The sequence below is a fragment of the Leptodactylus fuscus genome, chromosome 9 (assembly GCF_031893055.1).
Source record: "Leptodactylus fuscus isolate aLepFus1 chromosome 9, aLepFus1.hap2, whole genome shotgun sequence".
Taxonomy (NCBI): Eukaryota; Metazoa; Chordata; class Amphibia; order Anura; family Leptodactylidae; genus Leptodactylus; species Leptodactylus fuscus.
The window spans coordinates 38,074,088-38,096,919 of NC_134273.1; the positions used below are offsets into that span (position 1 = coordinate 38,074,088).

Below are 22,832 nucleotides of genomic sequence, written 5' to 3' on the forward strand. Positions count from 1 at the left end.
CAGGGTGTATATATGGAAAAGACATGGTACTGTGCAGGGTCTATACATGGAAAAAGTCATGGTACTGTGCAGGTGTATACATGGAAAAAGACATGGTACTGTGCAGGGTCTATATATGGAAAAAGACATGGCACTTGCTGTTATATGAACGCACATCTGGCAATTCTGTCCCCCTCCCCAATGCACTTGTGGACTAATCTGCATATTAGTGAAAAGGTGATTATCTCTACATTGGTTTCTGTTCACACAGGCATGTTTCTACTGCTATGAAAGACACGTCCATACCACTGATACAGAACGAATTCTAGGTGTAACAATATAAGAATAAGCCATGAAGATAAAATCCCATAACATTTGCTTCGAGATAAGCATTTATTGTTCATCATTTCTGCTTTACATTCCTGTTTCTGATGAATAGTAAGTTTTTAGGTTTTATAACCGTAAGTTTCGCCACTGCCGTAACGGTGGTTAAGATATCTTCATTTCCCACACCAACGTATTTTCCTCTGAACCTCTTTACATCTAAAACTTACCGGATTCTGCTTAGATGTCTTCCACCATGTAGATAAGTGCTGAATAACTTCCTCTAAGGGGAAATCCACATCATCATAGTTTTTGCCAAGTAATCATTGTCTGCTTCATCCCCTCCTCATATCATAAGATCCTGTGGAGTCTAGGCATAGTGTCTTGGATATTGTGAGCTCATTCTAATTGGCCCTGACTTCACTTTTCAGTAGGATTTACCAAGTTTAATATGTATGGAGCGTGTAAAGTCATTTTATGTCAAGGAAATACATCACTTGGGAACTTGTCTGCATGATTATATAGTATAGTTATACATAATACAGTATAGTTTAGCTATTGCTACTTAAATCGGAACATTCACCCCATTCACCAACTCTTCAATAGATGCTGTCTTGCTGATTATGCCACAGTTGGAATTTTTTCTCTAGCCCCCACCATTCCTGAGAAATCAAGGTTATCAGTCTCAGCACGCAATATGCCAATGAAGGTCTCTACTGTCAAGTGGGCGGTCCCGGGATGGAACAGGTCGTTTGAGACTGCTCACTTTACATTAGAGAGCATAATCATGCTGAAAATATCAGAAATGATTTCTAGTGAATGGTAGGAGCTACAGAAAAATGAGATGGAGTTGGTGCAGGTGGTGGAGGTGGTGAAAGGTTCTCTTTTATTTAACTAACCACTAGTTTTCTTATTGAAGGAGTATAAACTATTAGACTAAATTATAGATAATTATAGATTGATCCCCTGACGAAGCCTGAGTAAGGTGAAACGCGCGTCGGGTCCCCAGGTGGCACGGGTAGGCATTGGCTCTTATCATATACTTTCACTTGTATTGCATTTTATTTACTTGGTTGGTCACATTATTTCTTATCAGTTTTCACATGTGTTCTTATATTTATTATTTCACTATGTATATTATGTTGTATTTATTGGTCACATGTTTAACACTTGATGTTGTTACTTTTGTGTTGACTGTAGCACCTCACCTAGTATAATTATATTGTATACTTCAGCCTTACCATCATATAGTGCCTCCCACCACCTGGCTTTGTACTTCCTTCCTGGGTTATAATTATCCTCCCTTATGTATTGTAATTTTATTATTATTACATACAGCTGTGCTGTTTTTTACTTTTTCAATAAAATTATTTAATATTTAAGTGATCCAGTCTTGCATAGACATCGTTTTTCCATATTTCTTTTGGATTTCACTTTTTAATTTGCCTTTGCATTTTTGTTTTAAATTATAGATAGTACCAAGTGCATCACCAACTATATATACAGCTCTGTGTATAGGAATACTTACAAACTGATAATGTGAGTTTCAAGTGGGGCAGCTGCATCGTACATGGCCAGACGGTCCCTGCAGTCCGAACGCATCCACTTGAGTCTCAGTCGTAGCAGGTGACCAGGAGGACCCTGTATATGCCATACACAGGTAGGAGAGGTGTAGTCAGGTCCTGTTAAACGGATTTCTTGGCCGGCACGCACATAGCTGTACTTATAGCAGGCTGCGGGATGTAGGTGAAGAGAAAAAAATATATGAAAAATACAAGAATAAGAGAAAGTAGAAATCATCAGTACGACCTTCCATTTACACTGACTTAAGTCTTAGTTGGCCCTCTATCAAAATACAATGACCAAGGTAAAAGGGCTTATTGGTGCCCCCAGGGAGCAGTCAGTATATGTATAACAAACATGCACATGGTGGTGTACAAAGTATCTCCTAAGGCAATGAACTGTGTATTTGTAAGAATATTTTACTTGTCAGGAAGGAGCAAAAGTATTTCTGAATTTCATCAAATAAATTAAAACAAAATTATGGCAAATTAAACCCCAAATAAAAAGCAAAGGACACAACAGTAGAAGACTTATATATAAGGGCATGGGGATTGACCTATTGTATGGGAAAGAACAACCCAAAGAAAGAGCAACCCATCTATAGACCGATCAATGGCAGATATTTACAGCTGTCACCGGGAGCCACCAGGGCTCAGTATATCAACCCAGCCCACAAATAGATAGGTAAGGTCACTTATATTAAACTGTGTTTCCCCCTTGTGACTCAGTTTCCATCATATTGTCATTTTTTTTGTCAATATACAAATAAGCTCTTTTGAACAATGAGAGAGTTGATGTTACTCTAAGAAGTACATCTCTCACCCCTCGCCCCTTCCTCTGAAGAGTATGCCTAATCTTGCCTGGCCTTGTGAATTGTTGCACTTGCTGCTGCTCATATTCTTGGCGTGTGCACAGTACTGCTGTGCTGCATGTTTGGGCCTAGTCACATATACTGCGCATGCACTGAGAGTATGGGCAATAGCAAGTGTGACAGTCAGATCTCAGGGCCAGGTCAATCAGAGAAGGGGGTGGTTGAGCACAGAGTGGTGGGCGGCTTAGCTCTATGGGGCAATGGCAATGCCCTCATTCCTCCAGAGAGCTCATCTGCGTATTGACAAAAACAGTAACATCTCTACAACAGATGCGCCAGTTCATAAGGGGATCTAGTGACAGACTGTCTTTAAGATCAATGACAATGTTTTAGATAATAACTGAAGCCATATTGGGTATGTCTGTACCTCTGTTGCACAGTACAGTCCTATGAAAAAGTTTGGGCACCCCTATTAATCTTAATCATTTTTGTTCTAAATATTTTGGTGTTTGCAACAGCCATTTCAGTTTGATATATCTAATAACTGATGGACACAGTAATATTTCAGGATTGAAATGAGGTTTATTGTACTAACAGAAAATGTGCAATATGCATTAAACCAAAATTTGACCGGTGCAAAAGTATGGGCACCCTTATCATTTTATTGATTTGAATTCCCCTAACTACTTTTTACTGACTTACTGAAGCACAAAATTGGTTTTGTAACCTCAGTGAGCTTTGAACTTCATAGCCAGATGTATCCAATCATAAGAAAAGGTATTTAAGGTGGCCAATTGCAAGTTGATCTCCTATTTGAATCTCCTCTGAAGAGTGGCATCATGGGCTACTCAAAACAACTCTCAAATGATCTGAAAACAAAGATTGTTCAACATAGTTGTTCAGGGGAAGGATACAAAAAGTTGTCTCAGAGATTTAATCTGTCAGTTTCCACTGTGAGGAACATAGTAAGGAAATGGAAGACCACAGGGACAGTTCTTGTTAAGCCCAGAAGTGGCAGGCCAAGAAAAATATCAGAAAGGCAGAGAAGAAGAATGGTGAGAACAGTCAAGGACAATCCACAGACCACCTCCAAAGAGCTGCAGCATCATCTTGCTGCAGATGGTGTCACTGTGCATCGGTCAACTATACAGCGCACTTTGCACAAATAGAAGCTGTATGGGAGAGTGATGAGAAAGAAGCCGTTTCTGCACGTACGCCACAAATAGAGTTGCCTGAGGTATGAAAAAGCACATTTGGACAAGGCAGCTTCATTTTGGAAACAAAAATTGAGTTGTTTGGTTATAAAAAAAGGCGTTATGCATGGCGTCCAAAAAGAAACAGCATTCCAAGAAAAACACATGCTACCCACTGTAAAATTTGGTGGAGGTTCCATCATGCTTTGGGGCTGTGTGGCCAATGCCGGCATCGGGAATCTTGTTAAAGTTGAGGGTCGCATGGATTCCACTCAGTATCAGCAGATTCTTGAGAATAATGTTCAAGAATCAGTGACGAAGTTGAAGTTACGCCGGGGATGGATATTTCAGCAAGACAATGATCCAAAACACCGCTCCAAATCGACTCAGGCATTCATGCAGAGGAACAATTACAATGTTCTGGAATGGCCATCCCAGTCCCCAGATCTGAATATCATTGAACATCTGTGGGATGATTTGAAGCGGGCTGTCCATGCTCGGCGACCATCTAACTTAACTGAACTTGAATTGTTTGTCCAAAATACCTTTATCCAGGATCCAGGGACTGATTAAAAGCTACAGGAAGCGACTAGAGGCTGTTATCTTTGCAAAAGGAGGATGTACTAAATATTAATGTCACTTTTCTGTTGAGGTGCCCATACTTTTGCACCGGTCAAATTTTGGTTTAATGCATATTGCGCATTTTCTGTTAGTACAATAAACCTCATTTCAATCCTGAAATATTACTGTGTCCATCAGTTATTAGATATATCAAACTGAAATGGCTGTTGCAAATACCAAAATATTTAGAACTAAAAATGATTAAGATTAATAGGGGTGGCCAAACTTTTTCATAGGACTGTATATTCATTGTGCAGAGGTGCAGGGGACTTTTCTGCTATTTCTAATGCCTACTAGTAGCCCATTCTTCCTCCATAGCCCTCCTTTCAGGCAGTGGGGACATAGTGTCTTCTAGCAGGCAGTATATTTGGCTGCTTGGCTCTTTGTTGTCTTATCTACCCTTCTGCCAACATCAGCTATCTTCAGAATCTCTTGAAAAGTCATGTGGAAGTGGTTATAGCGGTTATAGATGGAAAGTGTGACAGTCTCTGCTAGCTACATGTTATGAGCACAGGACAGCGGCAGGAGCACAGATGAATAGGGTAGTTCCCCAGCAGCAAGATTTAGACGCTTTGCGATTTTTTATTCAATTGTATTGTGATTCATGGAAACGTGACGCAAGCAGCAGAAGAGGCAGACTGCCCTACCAGTACTGGAGGAGAACAGCTGCATTGTCTGTATGGTGCCCGCTGAAAACATAAGTCATAGGAAGTTAAAGAAGGACAAATATCTTAAGTCCACCAAAAGAGACATAAGATGGAAAGCATGAAACACAGCAATAATATCTATAAGACATTTGTAATCCTCAAACACAGCAATGCTACCTATAGGAGCCTTAACCTTACGACCGGGGCCCCATGTGGCATAATGCCGTAGAAGAAAATGTCACCTTTTACAGTCACAGCAAAGTGGATGGGATTCTAGCGAATCCTATCACCACTTTGCATTAAAATACATGCAGTGGACACAATGTGATATGCAAAACCGTTGCGGTTCTGGAAATCGCAGCATGTTTATTATACCTATTGAAACTCTGGCAGTTTCCCTATAGATATAATGAAGCAAGAGGAAACCTCTGCAAACTTTCAGTGCAAAGTACTGCAGGAAGAACCATGATGCGTTGCTGCCGCGGTTTTTCCTCCAATGCTTTTTTTTGCTGTGGGACGCCACATGGGGACTTAGCGTGGATGGGTTTTCTAAGTTTTTTTTATGACCTATTCTCAGGATAGATCTTCAATATCTTATTGGCTGATGGCTGACACCTGTCCTCTATAAGGATCAGTTGTTTGGGACTGCTGCCATGCCAGGTACTATACAGTGTACAGAGCAGGAAGCAGATGACTCTGTGCATTGTATAATGGATAAGCTGCTCTATTATGGCTCAGCTCCAGTTCACTTGGGAGGAAGCTCAGCCGCAGTAATATTGATATATATATATATATATATATATATATATATATATATATACTGTATATATATATATATATATATGTATATATATATATATATATATATATATATATATATATATATATATATATATATACAGTGCTGCACCTCCCATGAGGCGATCTGAAGCGACCGCTTCAGGCGGCGCTATGCCAGGGCCATGGGGAGGGCAGCATTTTTGGTGACCTAAGCCAGTCCAGGACAAGCTGCTCTCTGCCTGCTAAAGACGTTCGCTCCGCTCGGCCCTGCCCCCTCCAATCAGCCCCTCCGCTCGACCCACCCCGCCCCCTTCCGCTCGGTCCCGCCCCTCCACTCCGCCCCCTCCTCCGGGAGGGGGGCGGCTTTCTGACGTCCGCTTCAGGCGGCAGAAAGCCATGGTTCACCCCTGTATATATATACCACTTGTTGATCTATTCAATTTTCTCACCCCTATGTTTCTGAGGGGCTGTCTGAGCATCGACTGTTGATTTCAACCAATGTCCACAATACAAGGATAAGCTGTATGCTTTCTTATTTATGGTTATTTAATATGTCTGGCCAGTTTCTCAATCAGAGAAACCACCATCTCTACAGATAAAACCCTTCAATAATATAGTGCAAAAGTATTGTACAGTAGATAAGAAACCAGTATGCCCTGGTTAGGAATATAATATATGTGCTTACCTAATATATCCAGTGAGTTTGGATCCACATGGTACTGGTCATATATGTAAGTCCCAGTCCCTGTACGGTTAGACTTGGATTGCAGGACACGAGTGAAAGCTGCCTTCACCAAGTTCAAAGTAACATCTTTGCTATGAGAATTTGGCACATCCAGGATGACCCAAAAGTAAACTATCAAGCTGCCCTCTCTGAAGAAAATATAAAATGAGAATATGAAGCACTGACCAGCAGAAATTGGACCTAAGGTATATAGTAGCAACAACATAGGGACAAGCCCAAGGATGGCACATAATCTCACCAATGTCCACAAAATGGCAAAGAAGTCAGTTAGCCACAAGCAACTGTGGATGAGTACATAATACTCACGAAATGTAGGCAAAGGGACCCTATTTCCCCGAAAATAAGACACCCCCCCCCCCTTCACCTCCTGGACCACCTACAACCAGCAGAGATGCAGCAGAGCTGAGTGTGTGCTGAACCCTGCTGCACACTCAGCTCTGCTGTATCAGAGATGCGCTGAACCCTGCTGCACACTCAGCTCTGCTACATCTCTGATGCAGCAGAGCTGAATGTGCAGCAGGGTTCAGCGCACACTCAGCTCTGCTACATCTCTTCTCTAATGTAGCAGTGCTGAGTGTGCAGCAGGGTTCACATCTCCGGTGTAGCAGTGCTGGCTGTGCGCTCAGCTCGGCAGCATCTCCGGTGTAGTCATGATGAGTGCGCGGCCAGCAGTGCTACATCTCGGCATAGGAATGCATTGACCAGCGTTGATCTGGTCAATGCGTTCTGCTGGAGGAGGCGGAGTCTAAGATCGGTCTACAGCAGTCTCCATTCTGGTCCGATCTTAGACTCCGCCTCCTCACAGACGAGTCTCCGGCAGAACCAGCGTTCATTGGCCGAATGCTGTACTCTGTATGGCATTTGGCCAATCAACGTTGGTCAATGCATTCCTATGGGAAAAAGTCAGCTCCCGCAAGCTGACAGGGATCCCGACTTAATACAGTGACTTGGGCATGTTAGATGCCCCCAGACATGCTTCCCCTGCTGTCCCAGTTGCATTCCAGGGTGTTGGTATCATTTTCTGGGGTGTCATAGTGGACTTGGTGACTCTCCTGAGTCGAAGAGTGGGATCCCCTGAAACAAGCATTTTCCCCCCATAGACTATAATGGGGTTCGATATTCGTTCAAATAGTCGAATATTGAGGGGCTATTCGAAACGAATCTCGAATATTTTACTGTTCGCTCATCTTTACTAACTACTCCTTCTGCAAAACCACGTTATGTCTAAATAGCCATCTAAATCTCACCCAAAAGCATAGACTGAGGTGGAGTTGTGATATACAGCCAGTTCTGAAGCCAAAACAAGAGCCGAAACCTAAAGACAAAGAAAAACACAATAATAATTAATAAAATAAAAGCTAATCAAAATGTAAATAAACAAATATAAGACTGAAAACATTGAAACATAAACCCTTCTACACCTGATGTAAAGCTACGGGTATGTTCACATGGAGGAATTTGCCGCAGATTTGGGGGCGGATTTTGTTTTCAATGGGAGGCAGAGATCGCAGCAGGACACGGAAAAAAGAAGCATCCTGCTCGATCTTACCGCAGAATCAGCCGTGGGGTCTGCTGCTTGAGACTCCCTCCGGCCCAGATGAAGGCACTGCATCGGCATCCTGTTGTGGCTAGACTGCGGTGAAAATGTTGGTGGCAAAAATTGAAGAGACATCCCTCTTTATTTTCCATGTGAACACACCCTATCAAGTACAAACCAGAAAACATGGGGTTAGTAAAACATCTGTAATAAGGCAGTCTTCATACGGAGTTTACGCTCCGCTCATTCAGAAACACGTGTCAAAGTGACCGCTGTAAAACACAATCCTATAGACTTCAATGTGTGCCGGTTTTACGCACGCTACACATTGAAATCAGTGGGTTTAAAAGCCTCCCATTCATTTCAATGTGTAGCGCGTGTAAAACCAGCACACATTGAAGTCTATGGGATTGTGTTTTACAGCGGTCACTTTAACACGTGTTTCTGAATGAGCGGAGTGTAAACTCCGTGTGAAGGTTCCCTAATAGTGGAAAGTACCTAGCACAGTATGCGCAATCCAGATATTGCTTTTGAAAAAGGAAGGACTGGAGGTTAAGGGGTTAAGAAAGCAGGAGGTATTGGGTGCTGGGTTTTGGGGGGCAGTAGACAACCCCTTTAAGCATTTTGAAGACAAGAATGGAAGGGATTGTATAAGATTATATATAAGAGCATTATATTATCCAGAAACAGCGCCACTTTTGTCCATGGCAAGTGTCTGGTATTGCGGCAAGGCTACTTTCAAGTGAATGGGGCTCAGCTGTAATACCAAACATGGCCCGCGGAGGTAACTCAAGCTGATCTTAAGGTTTTAACCAAAGATTGGTATTAAAAAAATAAAGCCTGTGGTCCTCGGAGCCGGTCTTCTTAAACAACTCTGCAAGAAATCCCAATCCCTAGGAATCACGACAAATCCTATAGACATATAATGGGGACAGTCAGGTATCCTTCATTACAGTAGTTAGCAGGGAAGGAATATTTCTGCTCACTAATACCCCATTCTTGTCTTCAAAATGCTTAAAGGGGTTGTCTACTGCCCCCCAAAACCCAGCACCCAATACCTCCTGCTTTCTTAACCCCTTAACCTCCAGTCCTTCCTTTTTCAAAAGCAATATCTGGATTGCGCATACTGTGCTAGGTACTTTCCACTATTAGGGAACCTTCACACGGAGTTTACACTCCGCTCATTCAGAAACAAAATATCAGCAAATACTCAAGGCAAAAAACTGCAGCGTTATACAGTACCTGCAAAGTGGATGGTATTCTGGCTAATCCCATCCACACATTGCACAATAAAATCCAAATGAAACGCAGCATGTCCATTACACTTGCTGAAATGCTGGCATTTTCTGTATAAGTATAATACGGGCAGAAAGTCCACAGAGGAAAACTCTGCGAAAATGCTGCAGAGAAAAACTGAATGCTTTTTTGCTGCGTTTTTTTCCCAACTTTTTTTTTTTTTTTTTTGCTGTGTTTCGCTACATGGGGCCTTAGCCTTTAAATTTCTTCTCTATTCCTTTTAGTTTTACAATTAGGCATATGTGACTAGTTTCAGCGTACAGGGACAGAGTGATTAAAACGATCCAAAAGCAAAATTGTCCTTTTGATTTGATTTCCACCAATCACAGTGCAGCTTTTATTTTTCAGAATCAGAATACAGAATGAAAGTTGTGCTGTGATTGGTTGCTGTGAGCCACTAAGACACTTTTTTGGTTTTAGACAATTTCAATAAATAAGCCCCATAGAATGGAAGTAAACTCTATGAAGCTCTTACGACAAGCTTTGAAGGTATAGGGACTGATTTATCATAGCATGTGTGCCACAAAACGGAGGTACAAGCCATGAAAAAGTCACATTTTATTGAGCAATTCAGATTTTTGAACAGAATTTGTGACTTTTTAAGTTCTGAGCCCTTCACACCACTTTCATTGAAGAGGGGCATGATGAGCAGGGCCGGTTTTAGGCCGGGTTCACACGGAGTATTTTGGCTTGTGATTTGGTACGTAGACGCCGCGGGAGCTTTTGCGGGCTGTATACGCTCCCATTGTTTTCAATGGGAGCCGGTACCGTATACACGGCGCTATTTTGCGGCTGCCACAAAATCACAGCCGCAAAATAGCGCCGCGTATACGATACCGGCTCCCATTGAAAACAATGGGAGCGTATACGGCCCGCAAAAGCTCCCGCGGCGTCTACGTACCAAATCACGAGCCAAAATACTCCGTGTGAACCCGGCCTTAGACAAACTGTGGCCCTGGGCAAAATTTAAAGCAGGGCCCCAAATGCTGATATACCAACAACGCCATCATATTTCCAGTGGAAGCCCCTTTAATAACTTCCCCTTTCTGCCTCCACCCCTCTTATGCCCACATACAATTCAAATAACCATCCTTGTACTGCCTAAAAGATTTTTGCACCCTCTCATCAGTTATTATAGCGCCTCCTATAATAGTGCCCCTCATGTATAATACTTCCTCAATTATAAATACTAGTCCCCTTATATTTAATATTTCCCCCACTATAAATATTACCCCCCCTTCCCCCCCATATCCTGAATTTCCCCATGGTGGGACTACTAAAGGATTATCTTATCTTATAAATAATAGTTTGCCCTCTTGGCAGGGAATCCCTTTTCCTTACCAGAAAACAATAAATCTTGTAATCACATTACCGCGCTCCCACGATGAGCGGAGCAGCCAAAGACTCTCCCTGTAATGGTGGCACAAGTGGCTTGATGCAGTGATGTCATCATGCCAGCTGTGCCGCGATGTCCTGTGCCAACACAGCTGTGGAACTCCAGGGATCTGGATCATCAGGCTACATGCCTGATGCTCTGGATCCCTTGGGCCCCTTTGGGGATGGGGGCCCTGGCCAATTGCAGTTTGCCCGTCCCAACGCCAGCCCTGATGATGGGAATTTACTTCACAGGGGAGGTGTAAGAAGATAACAAACATTTGTACTCACCTTCCCTCACCTTGGCACACATCATGTGACCGCTGAGACCCAATCACAGGCCTCAGCAGTAACCCCTGGTGTATGATGTCACCAATAGGCTGAGAGATAGACCCGGACCCAGAAGAGGTCAGGGAAGGTGAATATAAATGTTTACTTTTTTGCAACTCCCCTGCCCTTCACCTAATATACTCTAAGGTCTGGAATGGCACTAGGGTATAAGAATTTCACTTGTGGTTTGCTCATCTCTAGTTTTATCATGATTTATGCCGATATTCTGGTGGAAATTATTCTAAAAGTCAACATCAGCAAAGAGCTGGTGTCTATTTCTGTGTTTAGAGCATTGATGCGCCTATAGTACAATAAGGAGCGCCCCCTGTCACAAATTATGCGCAAACTCCAGTGGATCAGGGATTTTGCAGACACGAGTGGAAAATGCCGGTGTTGCTAAATCATCACTTTAGTATCAGAACATACTGCAGAGATTGTGATGTCACTTGAATTTTCACATGAAAATGTGGCTGTGCAAAGTCTTTCCATACCGTGTGTGAGTAACTGATAAAACAGGTCGAAGGACAAAGGGGAATATTCACACGCGGTAGATTTTATTGCAGAACTGAATATCCGTTCCAACTATTTAATTAGAATTATTTAGGCAACATAGTATGGATTCCTGTACTGTATGTGACTTGTATACTGTCTGATATTGTACTTTCTGAGATTCTAGTGTCTAATAGCAATAGACTGAAGCCAACTCACTGAGGTCTATGTGAGAATTTTTTAGATCTGTGCAGATAGGCGGAGTAAATTAGTTGTGACACCATCTACTTTATATCCATAGAGGCGTTATCTTCTATTGTAATCATGTCTTTCTGGTTTGTGATGTATATGATTTGAGCCCTTTAGAATTGGCAAGTGTCATTATATTATTAGGCTTAGTGGGCAGAGAAAATTACAGAATTTAGTACTTTTTATGTGTATGTGGATAGTGGCATGGAATTTACTGTATGTATTTATACAGTCCTATGAAAAAGTTTGGGCACCCTTATTAATCTTAATCATTTTTAGTTCTAAAAATTTTGGTGTTTGCAACAGCCATTTCAGTTTGATATATCTAATAACTGATGGACACAGTAATATTTCAGGATTGAAATGAGGTTTATTGTACTAACAGAAAATGTGCAATATGCATTAAACCAAAATTTGACCAGTGCAAAAGTATGGGCACCCTTATCATTTTATTGATTTGAATACTCCTAACTACTTTTTACTGACTTACTGAAGCACAAAATTGGTTTTGTAAGCTCACTGAGCTTTGAACTTCATAACCAGTTGTATCCAATCATGAGAAAAGATATTTAAGGTGGCCAATTGAAAGTTGTTCTCCTATTTGAATCTCCTCTGAAGAGTGGCATCATGGGCTACTCAAAACAACTCTCAAATGATCTGAAAACAAAGATTGTTCAACATAGTTGTTCAGGGGAAGGATACAAAAAGTTGTCTCAGAGATTTAATCTGTCAGTTTCCACTGTGAGGAACATAGTAAGGAAATGGAAGACCACAGGGACAGTTCTTGTTAAGCCCAGAAGTGGCAGGCCAAGAAAATATCAGAAAGGCAGAGAAGAAGAATGGTGAGAAGAGTCAAGGACAATCCACAGACCACCTCCAAAGAGCTGCAGCATCATCTTGCTGCAGATGGTGTCACTGTGCATCAGTCAACAATAGAGCGCACTTTGCACAATCAGAAGCTGTATGGGAGAGTGATGAGAAAGAAGCCGTTTCTGCAAGCACGCCACAAACAGAGTCACCTGAGGTATGCAAATGCACATTTTGACAAGCCAGCTTCATTTTGGAAGAAGGTCCTGTGGACTGATGAAACAAGGATTGAGTTTTTTGGTCATACAAAAAGGCGTTATGCATGGCATCCAAAAAAAAACAGCATTACACGAAAAACACTTGCTACCCACTGTAAAATTTGGTGGAGGTTCCATCATGCTTTGGGGCTGTGTGGCCAATGCCGGCACCAGGAATCTTGTTAAAGTTGAGGGTTGCATGGATTCCACTCAGTATCAGCAGATTCTTGAGAATAATGTTCAAGAATCAGTGACGAAGTTGAAGTTACGCCGGGGATGGATACTTCAGCAAGACAATGGTCCAAAACACCGCTCCAAATCGACTCAGGCATTCATGCAGAGGAACAATTACAATGTTCTGGAATGGCCATCCCAGTCCCCAGACCTGAATATCATTGAACATCTGTGGGATGATTTGAAGCGGGCTGTCCATGCTCGGCGACCATCAAACTTAACTGAACTTGAATTGTTTTGTAAAGAGGAATGGTCCAAAATCCCTTCATCCAGGATCCAGTTACTGATTAAGAGCTACAGGAAGCGACTAGAGGCTGGTATCTTTGCAAAAGGAGGATCTACTAAATATTAATGTCACTTTTCTGTTGAGGTGCCCATACTTTTGCACCAGTCAAATTTTGGTTTGATGCATATTGCACATTTTCTGTTAGTACAATAAACCTCATTTCAATCCTGAAATATTACTGTGTCCATCAGTTATTAGATATATCAAACTGAAATGGCTGTTGCAAACACCAAAATTTTTAGAACTAAAAATGATTAAGATTAATAGGGGTGCCCAAACTTTTTCATAGGACTGTATATTGAACAATCCCTTGGAAATTTAATGTAAATAAGATTCAACCAGCTCTGCGAGTCCAAAAGCCACATATTCCACTGGAAACAGGAGAAATCATACCATAGTGCTCAGGTGAGCGGCTTCCCTTTTGAATATATTGCTCGCGGGATTGGTGAGGTCTCGGGTGAGTTCATGGCTCACAATTCGTAGGTTGCATGCAAATATTTTATTGGTTGTCAGTTCCGGCTTGTAATCGACCTCTGTTACACAGGGGAAAAAAAAGAAAAGTGCAATTTTCCAATTCCTTGACAATTTACATAGTCACAATAAGTACGTTAGAAAAACCTGTACACTGTACACAGACCATGATGATGAGTGGCCAAAAGCAAATAAGATCACTATACAAATGGACAAGGGGGTCCGAGCAAAGTTATGTCTTAGGGCTCCCCAAATATTGCCTCCTTGTGCCCCCACACAGTGCATTATACCTCCGTAGTGGTCTTCACACTTGCCTTAGTGCTTAGGCCTGTAAGACACAGTGAATGGCAGGAACAAGAGCTGGATGACGTTGCATGGAGCCCAGGAAAGGTAAGAATTTTTTCTACATTTTTTCACACCCACCCTGACCTCCAATTAGACTTTGCCTACACTCCCAGTTTGGAGGGCAGCAGTATTAATTGTGCCTGCATGATTTACTAGGAAAGAAGAGCTTCAAGATGAGTGCATAGTACAGGAAAGCAAGTATAACCAGTAAGAAGAGAGAGTGTGCGCCTATTGTAGAGAGAACCTGTGAGATTCTGGAGACCCAACCTAGAAAACAATATAGATAAAAACGGAACGGGTGCAAAGGTTGGCTGCTAAAATGGACGAGGATCTGCAGCCTAAAACATATCAGGAGAGACTTTGAAAGCTGAAAGGGGTTGTGCCAGAGATTAAAGTACCATAGAAGTGAATGGAGCTCTGGTCATGCAAGCACATTGCTGTGCCATTCACAAGGAGCCTTTAGGGGAACATTTGGTCCCCCCATTGTCCTTGTTGCTGGAGACCAGGTGGCTAATCCCATCCACACATTGTAGAAAAATATCCTCAGTGGACATGCTGCAATTTCAAAAACCGTTGCGTTTTCCTAAATTGCAGCATATCAATTATACCTACGGAAATGGTGGTGTTTTCCGTATAATGGAAGCAGAAAATCTGCAAAGGAAAACTCTTTTTGGCCAGAGCCCCGCGTGGCGTAGACGTTACGGTTTGGCCGTGGCAGAAATTCTGTATTTTTTTTGCAGTCCCTGTCCGCAGAGGTTCACTTTCTGTGAAAGCACTACAGGAAAAACTGTGATGCGTTGCCGCCGGGGTTTGTCCCGCAACACTTTTTAGCTGCTGTCCTCTACGCGGGACCTTTGTCACATCTTAAGCCATGACCCTCTTCCTGCTATCTAGCATATTGGAAAGAAATTATCTCAAACTAGATGTGGCAAAAGAATTCTGTTGGAAATACAATGTGGGTCAATGTAAAAAAAAATTGGAGAATTCTAGGCAATCCTTCCTCCATTTCCTAAGCATAGACGGGGTGTAATAATGTACAGTAAAATGTAATACTTTAATACTTTATTACTGGGTACAGAGAAGGAAATGAACAAAGTTTCTCGTTAACCTGTGAAGTAGGAATGGATAGAAAGAAATGTAGCAGAATGAGCTAAAATAGCTGGACTTTCCATAATGTAATAGTAATGTATAAAATGAGTATATTATCCTGTACATAGATGACAGATATAACTACCTAAAAGGAACCATGTCACTCCGGCTGCTGCAATTGCAATCACAATCATCCAGAGCGGAGCAAATCTCAGCCAGTCCCGGGATCTCCATTGACTCTCCTGAGACTCCACCAGTGACTCCGCATCCTGGCAGGAAGAAACAAAACTGAATATGACAATAAAAGGCATTACACCTAAAACACTAAAAAATTGCAATTGGCACAAATTAGGTATTTAAAAGCTTCCTTTGTGCAAAATACGTGCTCCTAAAAGCCATAACTCTTTCTCATACATGCAGCAAAATCTCTGTATATTTTCTTATATCATCAAAGACCTAAGGCCAAAAAGCTCTGTGGGAAAAACCACGGCGGCAACGCATTGCAGTTTTTCTTGCAGCTCTTTTCACAGAAAGTCCACAAGGTTTCCTATGAGGGGAGTGGTGTCTACGCCCCGGCCTAAAACAGTGCCACAACATTTCAGAGGCAGAGGCGGAGCATGTCAATCATACCTACGGTGGTGGTTTCCATATTAGCATGTATGTAGAAGTCTGAAGACTTTCCGTAAAAGCACTGCAGGAAAAACAAAATGCGTTTCTGCTGCGGTTTTTCCCGCAGCATATTTTGGCTGTGATTCACTACATTAACCTAAGGCTGAGACCCCACATTGCGGAAACACAGCTTTTGTTTATTGCAGATTTTGCTGCAGTTTTTTGAGCCAAAGCCAGGAGTGGATTGAACAGAAGCTGGAAGTATAAGAATGTTCTATAGATTTCCAATTCCTTTTGTAGCCATTCTTGGCTTTGGCTTAAAAAAAACAGAGCAAAATCTGCAACAAAAAAAGCTGCGTTTCTGCAATGTGGGGTCTGAGCCTAAAATGGTTGTCCTAGCAAAACAACTTTTACCCTAAGGGTAGGTTCACACAGAGTTTTTGGACCGGAACCTGAGGCGGCCTCCGGGTAGCCGCAACTGAAAGCCGGTGCACTGCATCGGGATCCAGCCGCACACTCTGCTCCGGATGAGGCCTAATGAATGGGCCTAGTCCGGAGGAGGGAGTGTCTTCAGGCTGAATCGCGAGGTGACTCAGCCTGAAGAATGAGCATCTTGCTTCTTTTTTCCGGGAGCCGGAAGAAACGGCTCCTGGAAAAAACTCCTGAGCGGCTCCCATTGATTTCAATGGGAGACATCTTTTTGGTGAGGATTTTGAGGCAGATATGGCCTCAAAATCCTGACCAAAAAACTCATAGGGGGTAAGCTGCAGATCACTGAGAGTCCGTCTACTGGAACCCTCCCTGATAAGGAGAAAGAGGATGTTTTTCTGTCCAGTCTGAATGAAGTGGTGGTCAGAAAGAAGCAGCCACGTTCCTTTCATTTTTTTTTTTTTTGACCCCCAGCTATCCCTGGTGAGCCCATTGTAATGATTGGAGTGGGGGCATGCTTTTCTAACCACAGGGAACAAAACACATTCTTGTGATCGTTGGATGGCTCAGTGGGATGATCCCCGTTAATCTGTAACTTATCCCTTATCCTGTGAAGGTAGGATAAGGTGCTTTGTTGGGACGACTCCTTTATGCATTTTTATTGCCTCCCAGCTGCAGATATACATTTGGGGCAACACCCATGGCAATGTCCATTTATGTAAAGAAATTATCATTGTGTATGTCGATATAATAGTACCAGAATAATACTGACACCCAATGTCCACCTTAAACAACAAAGTAATAATATACTGTACATTCTCCACATCAGAGTTCATACCATAGCCAAATACTTATCATATGGTTTCACATAATACCACCATACAGTATCTGGTTTCACAGTGCACACATAATAAGGCAATGCAATATTGTATCCAAATTATACATCTATGTAGGATCCATTGGTGTAACTATAGCAGTAACTACTTAGAGGGGTTGAACAGGGGCCCAATAGGTCAGGGGGTCCTGTCACATTAACAGCAGTTAAAGAACCTCATTGCTAACCACAGGGCCAGCGTCAGGGCCTGGCACAATTGGGCAGTTTACTGGCCCACTAATCTGCTGAATACTCAGAACTAGAGATGAGCGAACAGTGTTCTATCGAACTCATGTTCGATCGGATATTAGGCTGTTCGGCATGTTCGAATCGAATCGAACACCGCGTGGTAAAGTGCGCCATTACTCGATTCCCCTCCCACCTTCCCTGGCGCCTTTTTTGCTCCAATAACAGCGCTGGGTAGGTGGGACAGGAACTACGACACTGGTGACGTTGAAAAAAGTAGGCAAAACCCATTGGCTGCCGAAAACATGTGACCTCTAATTTAAAAGAACAGCGACGCCCAGCTTCGCGTCATTCTGAGCTTGCAATTCACCGAGGACGGAGGTTTCCGTCCAGCTAGCTAGGGCTTAGATTCTGGGTAGGCAGGGACAGGCTAGGATAGGAAGGAGAAGACAACCAACAGCTCTTGTAAGAGCTAAATTCCAGGGAGAAGCTTGTCAGTGTAACGTGGCACTGACGGGCTCAATCGCCGCAACCCAGCTTTCCCAGGATCCTGAATGGAATACACTGTCAGTGTATTCCCGTATACCCGATATATACCCCGATACCCGTTCCAACGGTGTGCCCCCCCACCTTCACCCCAGAAATACCCTGCAAGTCCCCTAGCAATAGAATTGGGGCTATATACACCCACAATTTTTACTACTGGTATACAGTGCCATTGTCTGACTGGGAATTCAAAGAATATATTGGGAATACAAATACCCTCATTTCTTGCTACTGCCATATAGTGCCAGTTTCTGACTGGTAATTCAAAGAATATATTGGGGTTACGTGCACCCACAATTTTTACTACTGGTATACAGTGCCATTGTCTGACTGGGAATTCAAAGAATATATTGGGAATACAAATACCCTCATTTCTTGCTACTGCCATATAGTGCCAGTGTCTGACTGGGAATTCAAAGAATATATTGGGGTTACGTGCACCCACAATTTTTACTACTGGTATACAGTGCCATTGTCTGACTGGGAATTCAAAGAGTATATTGGGAATACAAATACCCTCATTTCTTGCTACTGCCATATAGTGCCAGTTTCTGACTGGGAATTCAAAGAATATATTGGGGTTACGTGCACCCACAATTTTTACTACTGGTATACAGTGCCATTGTCTGACTGGGAATTCAAAGAATATATTGGGGTTATAAATACCCTCATTTCTTGCTACTGCCATATAGTGCCAGTTTCTGACTGGTAATTCAAAGAATATATTGGGGTTACGTGCACCCACAATTTTTACTACTGGTATACAGTGCCATTGTCTGACTGGGAATTCAAAGAGTATATTGGGAATACAAATACCCTCATTTCTTGCTACTGCCATATAGTGCCAGTTTCTGACTGGGAATTCAAAGAATATATTGGGGTTACGTGCACCCACAATTTTTACTACTGGTATACAGTGCCATTGTCTGACTGGGAATTCAAAGAGTATATTGGGAATACAAATACCCTCATTTCTTGCTACTGCCATATAGTGCCAGTTTCTGACTGGGAATTCAAAGAATATATTGGGGTTACGTGCACCCACAATTTTTACTACTGGTATACAGTGCCATTGTCTGACTGGGAATTCAAAGAGTATATTGGGAATACAAATACCCTCATTTCTTGCTACTGCCATATAGTGCCAGTTTCTGACTGGGAATTCAAAGAATATATTGGGGTTACGTGCACCCACAATTTTTACTACTGGTATACAGTGCCATTGTCTGACTGGGAATTCAAAGAATATATTGGGGTTATAAATACCCTCATTTCTTGCTACTGCCATATAGTGCCAGTTTCTGACTGGGAATTCAAAGAATATATTGGGGTTACGTGCACCCACAATTTTTACTACTGGTATACAGTGCCATTGTCTGACTGGGAATTCAAAGAATATATTGGGGTTATAAATACCCTCATTTCTTGCTACTGCCATATAGTGCCAGTTTCTGACTGGTAATTCAAAGAATATATTGGGGTTACGTGCACCCACAATTTTTACTACTGGTATACAGTGCCATTGTCTGACTGGGAATTCAAAGAATATATTGGGAATACAAATACCCTCATTTCTTGCTACTGCCATATAGTGCCAGTGTCTGACTGGGAATTCAAAGAATATATTGGGGTTATAAATACCCTCATTTCTTGCTACTGCCATATAGTGCCAGTTTCTGACTGGTAATTCAAAGAATATATTGGGGTTACGTGCACCCACAATTTTTACTACTGGTATACAGTGCCATTGTCTGACTGGGAATTCAAAGAGTATATTGGGAATACAAATACCCTCATTTCTTGCTACTGCCATATAGTGCCAGTTTCTGACTGGGAATTCAAAGAATATATTGGGGTTACGTGCACCCACAATTTTTACTACTGGTATACAGTGCCAATTTCTAACTAGGAATTCAAAATGCGCAAGGCTCCCGGAAAGGGACGTGGACGAGGCCGTGGGCGAGGTCGGGGGAATGGTTCTGGGGAGCAAGGTAGCAGTGAAGCCACAGGGCGTCCCGTGCCTACTCCTGTGGGGCAGCAAGCATTGCGCCACTCCACAGTGCCAGGGTTGCTTGCCACATTAACTAAACTGCAGGGTACAAACCTTAGTAGGCCCGAGAACCAGGAACAGGTCTTGCAATGGCTGTCAGAGAACGCTTACAGCACATTGTCCAGCAGCCAGTCAGACTCTGCCTCCTCTCCTCCTATTACCCAACAGTCTTGTCTTCCTTCCTCCCAAAATTCCGAAGCTTTACAGAACAATAACCCAAACTGTCCCTGCTCCCCAGAGCTGTTCTCCGCTCCTTTCATTGTCCCTCAACCTGCCTCTCCACGTCACGATTCCACGAACCTAACAGAGGAGCATCTGTATCCAGATGCTCAAACACTAGAGTCTCCTCCATCTCCGTTCGATTTGGTGGTGGATGACCAGCAACCCACCCTCATCGACGATGATGTGACGCAGTTGCCGTCAGGGCATCCAGTTGACCGGCGCATTGTGCGGGAGGAGGAGATGAGACAGGAGTTGGAAGAGGAAGTGGTGGATGATGAGGACACTGACCCGACCTGGACAGGGGGGATGTCAAGCGGGGAAAGTAGTGTGGATGTTGAGGCAGGTGCAGCACCAAAAAGGGTAGCTAGAGGCAGAGGCAGAGGTCAGCAGCTTAGGCGAAGCCAGGCCACACCCGGAATCTCCCAAGATGTTCCAGTTCGTACCCAGCCCCGAAAAACTCCCACCTCGAGGGCACGTTTCTCGAAGGTGTGGAGTTTTTTCAAGGAATGCGCCGAGGACAGATATAGTGTTGTCTGCACAATTTGCCTCTCGAAATTGATTAGGGGCTCTGAGAAGAGCAACCTGTCCACCACTTCAATGCGCCGTCATTTGGAATCCAAGCACTGGAATCAGTGGCAGGCAGCAACGGCAGGACAAAGGCCGACTGCCGTTCACGCCACTGCCACTGCCTCTGCCTCTGCCACTGCCACTGCTGACTGTGCTGGCGATGCACTCCAGAGGACGAGCCAGGACACCACTTCATCTGCCTCCGCCACTTTGTTGACTTCTACCTCATCCTCCCCTGGTCCTGTCTTATCTCCTTCTCCTGCACCATCAAAGGCACCATCAGGCGTTTCTTTACAACAACCCACCATCTCTCAGACATTGGAGCGGCGGCAGAAATACACTGCTAACCACCCACACGCGCAAGCCTTGAACGCCAACATCGCTAAACTGCTGGCCCAGGAGATGTTGGCGTTCCGGCTTGTTGAAACTCCCGCCTTCCTGGACCTGATGGCAACTGCGGCACCTCGCTATGCCGTCCCTAGCCGTCACTACTTCTCCCGGTGTGCCGTCCCCGCCTTGCACCAGCACGTGTCACTCAACATCAGGCGGGCCCTTAGTTCCGCGCTTTGCACAAAGGTCCACTTGACCACCGACGCGTGGACAAGTGCATGCGGACAGGGACGCTACATTTCACTGACGGCACACTGGGTGAATGTAGTTGAGGCTGGGACTGCTTCCCAAACTGGCCCGGTGTACCTCGTCTCCCCGCCTAACATTCCTGGCAGGGACACGAGAAGAACACCCCCCTCCTCCTCCTCTTCTACCGCCTCCTCCTCCGCCACCGCCTCCTCCTCCGCCACCGCCTCCTCCTCCGCTGTTAGATTGACCCCAGCTACGAGTTGGAAACGTTGCAGCACTGGCGTTGGTAGACGTCAGCAGGCTGTGCTGAAGCTGATCAGCTTGGGGGACAGACAGCACACTGCCTCCGAGGTGAGGGATGCCCTCCTCGATGAGACGGCAATATGGTTTGAGCCGCTGCACCTGGGCCCAGGCATGGTCGTTTGTGATAACGGCCGGAACCTGGTAGCAGCTCTGGAGCTTGCCGGACTCCAACATGTTCCATGCCTGGCCCACGTCTTCAACCTAGTGGTGCAACGTTTCCTAAAGAGCTACCCCAATGTTCCAGAGCTACTGGTGAAAGTGCGGCGCATGTGCGCCCACTTTCGCAAGTCGACAGTAGCCGCTGCTAGCTTAAAATCTCTCCAGCAACGCCTGCATGTGCCACAACACCGGCTTTTGTGCGACGTCCCCACACGCTGGAACTCAACGTTTCAGATGTTGAATAGAGTGGTTGAGCAGCAGAGACCTTTGATGGAATACCAGCTACAAAACCCTAGGGTGCCACAAAGTCAGCTGCCTCAGTTTCACATCCATGAGTGGCCATGGATGAGAGACCTTTGTGACATCCTACGGGTCTTTGAGGAGTCCACAAGGAGGGTGAGCTCTGAGGATGCGATGGTGAGCCTTACAATCCCGCTCTTGTGTGTTCTGAGAGAATCCCTGATTGACATCAGGGATAACTCAGATCACACAGAGGAGTTAGGGATAGCATCCGATCCGTCACAGCTGGAGAGTAGGTCCACACATCTGTCCGCTTCACTGCGTTTAATGGAGGAGGAGGAGGAGGAGGAGGAGGAAGAAGAGTTGTCCGATGATGTGATGGTGATACAGGAGGCTTCCGGGCAACTTCGAATCGTCCCATTGTTGCAGCGCGGATGGGTAGACATGGAGGATGAGGAGGAAATGGAGATTGAACTTTCCGGTGGGGCCAGAGGAGTCATGCCAACTAACACTGTGGCAGACATGGCTGAGTTCATGTTGGGGTGCTTTACAACCGACAAGCGTATTGTCAAAATCATGGAGGACAACCAGTACTGGATCTTTGCTATCCTTGACCCCCGGTATAAAAACAACATCTCGTC

The 22,832-nt window shown here is 43.9% G+C and overlaps 1 protein-coding gene across 1 annotated transcript in view; it reads right to left on the minus strand.

The window, feature by feature from the left end:
* Window positions 1–22,832, minus strand: part of TMPRSS6 (transmembrane serine protease 6) — a 117,058-nt gene that overhangs the window by 41,954 nt on the left and 52,272 nt on the right. The window contains exons 2-6 of the mRNA XM_075286915.1: window positions 15,573–15,696; window positions 13,916–14,055; window positions 7,911–7,978; window positions 6,604–6,791; window positions 1,832–2,036 (exon numbers count right to left, since the gene is read on the minus strand). Coding sequence (XP_075143016.1) covers window positions 1,832–2,036; window positions 6,604–6,791; window positions 7,911–7,978; window positions 13,916–14,055; window positions 15,573–15,696 — 725 coding nt within the window. The remainder of the gene's footprint in view (window positions 1–1,831; window positions 2,037–6,603; window positions 6,792–7,910; window positions 7,979–13,915; window positions 14,056–15,572; window positions 15,697–22,832) is intronic.